Here is a 6,299-nt window from a genome sequence, read left to right as displayed (position 1 = left end):
TATCTGTTTGTCGAGTGAATCTAATGGCCCTAACTTGTTAGACGAACCTTTGAAAGGCTTCATAGTGAACCCTGTCGACCTTCCTAGGTAGTGGGTCAAGAGGTTGACCACCTCGGACGAAAGGGTAAATCACGACTCACAGTGAAAGTGTACAACCTCTGTAGAGTGTAAAACTGGTATATCAACCGTGCTCACGGTCACGAACGGCCTTGGAACCCTTACGAAATAGATGATGAACACTGATGATATTGATGATAAAGATGCTCATTAATGGTTAATTGTTTATGCTATTCATTATTCATGTTTACCTGATTATGTGTTTATATGGGCTTATGGATAAACTTGTTGCCACCCTATTGCTAAAATTATGACTCCTTAAAAGCTAATCACAGTTAACCAGTATCAGCCTTTTGAGCCTCATGAACCCCATATTATATTTGTTGAGTACGACATGTACTTATGCTTGCTTTATTTTTCATATATTTGGATAAAAATTTCGGATGGGTACCAAATTGCTAGTCCGGAGGAGTTAGGCTTGTGATCAACCAGTCAATTGTTCCTGTGGAATTGAAGTCTTCACCTGAAGATCAGAGTTGTCTTTCCATTGTTTGCTGTCTAAGGTTATATCCTTTATACTAAGTACGTTATATATTGAGCATTGTCTTTCGATATTACCCTTATTTGTAGCTATATGTGAGATTTGACTTTCTAGGCTCACATATGATATGTATCTGGTTTTGTTCTCTAAAACCGGGTGCTACAGAACCCTATGCTGACTTCCATTATGCATCCCAGCTTGCGCGCTTGCCTGCCCGAAGTGGCCAGAAAAACTGAGATGGTGGCTTGGGTGCTGCAAGAAGGCGTCATCTCTGCGCAACATTGGAGTCACAGTGAAGGCAAGAGCTGAAGAAACAGCCTTCTTGCTACTGTCATGTGAGGCCATTGTTTTGGGTGCCGACATAGATCGATCTCCAGCTGCGCCACCACCAAGCCGTAGATGAGTTGAGCCTGAGGAGCTTGTGCCATTTGTGGTGGACCTGGTGGAGGCAGTGTGAGACTGCTGTTGCTGCTGGAGCTGCTTAGTGTTGAGGAATCGTCCACCGGAACCTCGTGCCCTCTTCATTGCATGAAGATGCCTAGACTCATGAAGGTAAGGCTGCCATGAAGATTATATCCAGCATTAGGCCAAGCATAAGAGACTAATGACAAAAGGTTGCATGTTGAGAGATGGGACAGCAAGATCAAAGTAAATAAGGGACTAATAATGCAGACCTTTCGGGCTTTGACTAGCTTGTTCTGAGCCTCTAACTTGGCACGTAACTGTCTTCTGCGAAGTATCCCATGATATTGTTTGGGATTCACGTATATGGGTTCATTCTCTGCTAATTCCAAAGGTAAGGGAATTCTTGCGGACGTACCCCCAGCAGAAATTTGGGAACGGAACTGCTTTAAATATAACTGATAAGACAAAAGCCACAAAAGTAGTATTTTTATAATGAAAAATCTGATAAACAAGGTGCATATATGATGGACGGATGCCTCAAGATGCGTGGGTAAACAAGTACTGGCATGTAATGGAAACCTAGCGAACAATTTTTGTAGTACAAGTCAATTTAGACAAGTACAAATAGCAGCAACTATCTGGGAGTTGCCAGCTCGCTGTTGCCTGTAGAGTCATTGTTAAGGAAAGGTGCATGGCCTGAAAGCAACGATTTGGACACAAGTTATTACACCCCACCCCACCCCCCATGCCAATGTTTTGTTGATATAACCAGCCAGGGAACTGATGGATACTGGTCCTTTTTCTCAGTTCTAAATAGTAGAATGATTTATGAAACAGTGTATTTGCATAAGGAAAATTGCAAAATCAGTGTCCGAGTTGCGCAAGTAGACAAAAATTGATTTCTATGATCCTAGCCTTCTATATTTCTATATATCAAAGCAGGAAGCTTTGGCCAGCGCTCAGGGTGGCCACGTCGCCACCGTCGTTGACAGCCGTAGGATCTTCGCTTCGACGGCCAGATTTCCTTTCCCCTACTGTTCTGGCCTACGTGTTGCCTTCGTTCGTTCGTTTACTCTCCGTCGCGCCACTATGCCCGTCCTCATCCTCTCGCCTGTACGCTCACTCCCTCGCTCCCATCGCCACGCGACTGAGGCGACGGCGCGGACCGACCTCGGCGGTGGCCGGCCCTCCGCGCGGCGGCGGCAACACTCCTCCTCCTCCTCCTCCACCACCGCCACCACCACGCCACTTCCTCCTGGCGACACAAGGCAGCGGGTCGTGCGGCCTAGGGTTTCGCCACTCCGTCGCCGGGCGTCCCCACAGCCGTGTGGCCAGCCAACTGAGGCCCTGATGCGCTAGACAGCTCTGGCGGCGGAGGGGCCTCCATGGTGGGCGTGGATGACGACGGGGAGGTCACGTCAGCAACCTCGGCGATGGATCTGAAGCGGCTGCTCGCGAGGCCCCTCCCGGCGGCGGATCTGAGGCTAGAGCGCGGCGTGGACCTCGCGCCGGCAACTGAGGCGGTCGATCTGCGCCGAGCAGGCGGATCCAGCGCGAGGCCTCCCCGTCTCCACTGGATCCGGCTGCATGGGCTCCACCGTCGCGCTGGACGGTGCACAGGTCCGCGAGCTGGCCCCCGTCGTGCCTGCCACCCCGAGCCGGCTTCGTCCCGCTGGTTCGCCTCTCCTCGTGCGCCGCGCTGGCGGGGCGACGGCACCCCCGGCCTACTGCACAGCGCCGCGCGTGGGCCCCCACGGTGGGCGGCCCGACGGCGGTGGACGTCCTCGGCCACGGAGCGGCACGATAGCCCATGCCGGTAGCCGCCGCCGCTGCTTCCCCCGCACTGCCCTTTCCCGCCGCTCCGCGTGCGCTCCACCAAATGGTTGGATTTCTCCGCTCCCCATTCAATCTATGCAATGAATCAGGTGAAAATAATCCCCTTTATCTCCTTTCCTACCTTGCCGGCGCGCACGAAGGCGCGCGTGATGGACTAGTTATTCATAATGGGAGAATACAAGCAGCTGCAGCCATCTTATAACTAGTAGCCACATATTTTCCTTTATGGTTATGATCATACCTGTCAGTATAGCACAATGTTCTCAAATAAAAAGGCAATGTAAATACGCTACAAGAAAGGAATATGTGATAGCTTATGCATGCTAATGCAAGGAACTAAGGATCCGTCCAAAAAATGACTGCTTGAAATGGAAAACGGATAAGGTACAAGGCTACTAGTCTACTTTAAGATTCTATGTTAAATCATGGTAGGATGATGGGCCATTCAGATAAATAACAGATACTTCAGAATGAACTGAAAACTAGGAGATTTCCTGAATAACATTATTATGTGAAATTTCAAATGCATGAGACATCAGCACTGAAGTTCAAAAGGCCTTGACAGATTTTAGTGCAACGATTTAGTATAAGGGCATACCACAGTGGCAGCGGTGGTGCCAGACTCATAGGCTGACCAAACACCTCCTGAGCCAGAATGATTGTACGGGTATGAAATGCAAGCCTGTGTATAGGCAGAAAATCAGATCCAAAAACCCTGTTTAAAGAAACGAACTCTTAAAAAAATAAACTAGGAAGGTGACTTTATCAGTATTGAAAAAAAATAAAGTTTGATATCACCATAAGTCTTACTATTGTTTGACCGTAGTCAATGTTTTGACTTGCCAATGGAGGTTGCTTGTTATCAAAACTCAAAGTTGATCTCATATGATCATTAACTGTGTTTCCGAAGGAGTTACCTGATAAAAGAAATGAAAGCATTGTTTTGCTGCATTAAATTACTAAAATAAATTTGAATGTGCAAAGGATCCTAAACTCAAGATAAGTAACAACATCCTCTGAATATATAGTACTTCCTCCTTAGGTGTTTCTTATACTGACACAGTACAGGCTAAACTGGTCTCTTGTTATTGTCATTTTATTTCTACCTAGTGTGGTATTACTATGTCGACTCGCAACTTATGCCTATTTTGGAAAGCTTTTCCCTAGAAAGCAAGAGGAAGAAAATGGTTACTCCTAGTGGGAAAAAAAATATATATCTTTCTGTAAAGTGTTTTATCAACTCTTTTAGTTTTGTTCCACAATGTCTTTATATGAATATTAAGAGTGGCCAGGTAGAAACTATATCTATATGGATAGAGTTGCCTTGAAAAATACTATATAATGTTATATTTTCGGTAAAATTTAAAAACATGTCACGATAGAAGTTGATGGTTAAAGACTTCAAATTATGTTATAGCAAGCTAGAGACATTTCTGCAAAAATGTTTAGCTACTCAGAAAGAGCAGAAAGCAATGTGTGTTCCCTGTGGTGAGGCTGGGAACAAGTATCTTACTATTTGTGCTAATTTTTAGTCACAACTCACATCCTCTATATATAAAATAAAATGGAGTCACATATGATTGTTAACGCTATGACACTTACACCATAAACTTATGCTCAGAAAATAGGAACATGCATAGACATAATGTTTATTCAATGCCCTGAGATCCACGTTCATTGTGCGTTTTCGCTCAAGAAACATGAGCAAGTTGGGCTTCCCTTATAGCTATGGGACTGAGATACTCCATTTAACAAAAAAAATATCTTTGATCCATCACCAAAAGTTTCTAAATCATAACAGAAAACATAATACTTGGAGGTTAATCTTCCTATAATGCACACTCACAAACTGGATAGTAGAAATACATTCTGATACCTGAATTACTAATTTAAGTTTGATAGCTTCACCTGGGCAGGCCTGATCTCATGTGTTTTTCAGGCAAGAAATTGCAAATCAAAACTTCAAGAGACTAGTACTATAGTTCACAACTTCACTAGCCTACGAACATGTACACATGACAAGGAAACCCGCTGAAAGAAATGTACACATGGAAAGAAAAAAAAAACGTAAGTGGAAAAGAGCAAACGGAACCTAATTAAAGATGAAAGCCGGGAGATTAGTGACGAATGGCATCAGTTCTGATCCACAGAACATGCTGTGCCGAAAGAAACAAATGGCACTATGTAAGCACATCCAGGAATGATTGCTACAAAGCAATGACTAGAACTAAAACAGTATATACGATGATATGATCCCAAATCCCAAGAACATGCACACAGATAAGGCAGGAGTACCAAGACTAATAGTGAAGGACAACTCCAAGTCTCCAAGCTACCAGTCCATGGCAAGGAAGGCAAGGGAACGCCATTTCTGCCATCGAGTTTAAGCACTATCATGTTAGAGATCCTCCAGCGCAGTTCTAAAGGCATCAAAATAGCAGCGCCCCAAGTCCACGGAGACTAGTCAACCTGGGTGCCCAAGCCCAAGGGACATGCAACCAAATCCGATAGCACACATACATAACCCCACATCAAAAGAAGATGCTTAACTGCAAAGAAGAAAGAACACAGCCAAGATCCTAAAAGATTCCACAACCTTTAACAAATACAGAAACATCTCATCCGCTATTTTGGAGACCAAGAACGCATGCGGGGAAAGAAACACGCTCCAAGAAAGCATGGCTGCAGTATACCAGAGCAATCCAGGGACGCGTACATAGCGGACCGATACAGCAACAGGGACACTAGTCGTCTAGTACTATGGATATGGCGGGGAGAGAGATGGAAACCTTTGGAAACGGGAGAGGAAGACGAAGAGGGGAGAAGCATGGCTCCCACGCGCCTCCCTTGGTGCGTCCGCCAAGCAAAGGCTGCTCTCTGGTCTCTGCGCCTTGCCACCTCCCCGGCGTCCCTTCCTCTGGTCTGGCCCCCTCGGCTGCATCACTCCACTTGCGCTGTTCTTTTATCCCTCATCTTTGTTCCAAGGAGCCCCCACAGCTCTCTATTCTATTGCAAATTTGTATGTCCACATCTGGTGTGACACGTTTTGCTATGGCAAGTGGGGGCAGGGAGAAAAACTAGTAGAGTAGCAAGAAGAAGATGCCGATGGTTTTGCTCCCCAGATGGCTTTGTTGTATTATCACGGCTTCCAGGGTTATGTCACGAACAAGAGAAGGTGCAACTGTTTTTTAAGGGTGGTTGTTGGTTCTACTAAGAGAGGAAATCAATTTATAGATTCTAAATCCATCAAGTATTTATTCACAAATGTGTGGAACTAATCATACGGGCAGGTTACTATGACCAACCTCACGTGGTCTGACCATGAATTATAGTTACAGTCACTTTTTCTTGGAAAGAGTAGTAAATTGATAATGGCGAACCTTATGTATATAATGCACTAGGGACAATGATGACTTTTCGAACTTTGGCATATTTTTCTTGGAGAATACAATGCTTATAG

The 6,299-nt window shown here is 45.2% G+C and overlaps 1 protein-coding gene across 1 annotated transcript; it reads right to left on the bottom strand.

The window, feature by feature from the left end:
* Positions 1–672: 672 nt before the first annotated feature.
* Positions 673–5,754, bottom strand: LOC136464573 (nuclear transcription factor Y subunit A-9-like). Its single transcript, XM_066463521.1, has 5 exons — positions 5,629–5,754; positions 3,650–3,756; positions 3,438–3,521; positions 1,273–1,458; positions 673–1,156 (listed from the first exon to the last, which is right to left on the bottom strand). The coding sequence occupies exons 1-5, from the start codon at positions 5,666–5,668 to the stop codon at positions 758–760; spliced, it is 816 nt and encodes a 271-aa protein (XP_066319618.1). The 5' UTR covers positions 5,669–5,754; the 3' UTR covers positions 673–757.
* Between the last annotated feature and the right edge of the window lie 545 nt (positions 5,755–6,299).

The sequence above is a fragment of the Miscanthus floridulus genome, chromosome 7 (assembly GCF_019320115.1).
Source record: "Miscanthus floridulus cultivar M001 chromosome 7, ASM1932011v1, whole genome shotgun sequence".
In the NCBI taxonomy this organism is placed as follows: Eukaryota; Viridiplantae; Streptophyta; class Magnoliopsida; order Poales; family Poaceae; genus Miscanthus; species Miscanthus floridulus.
This window is presented reverse-complemented; position numbering and strand designations above follow the sequence as displayed.

Bases quoted from the DNA above. Each gene is read 5' to 3' on its own strand.
- LOC136464573 (XM_066463521.1), bottom strand. From the start codon at position 5,668: ATGCTTCTCCCCTCTTCGTCTTCCTCTCCCGTTTCCAAAG. The intron at 3,757-5,628 runs GTTTCCATCTCT...TTCTTTTATCAG, and splicing joins TTCCTCTCCCGTTTCCAAAG to GTAACTCCTTCGGAAACACA. The intron at 3,522-3,649 runs GTAAGACTTATG...GCCTATACACAG, and splicing joins TTGACTACGGTCAAACAATA to GCTTGCATTTCATACCCGTA.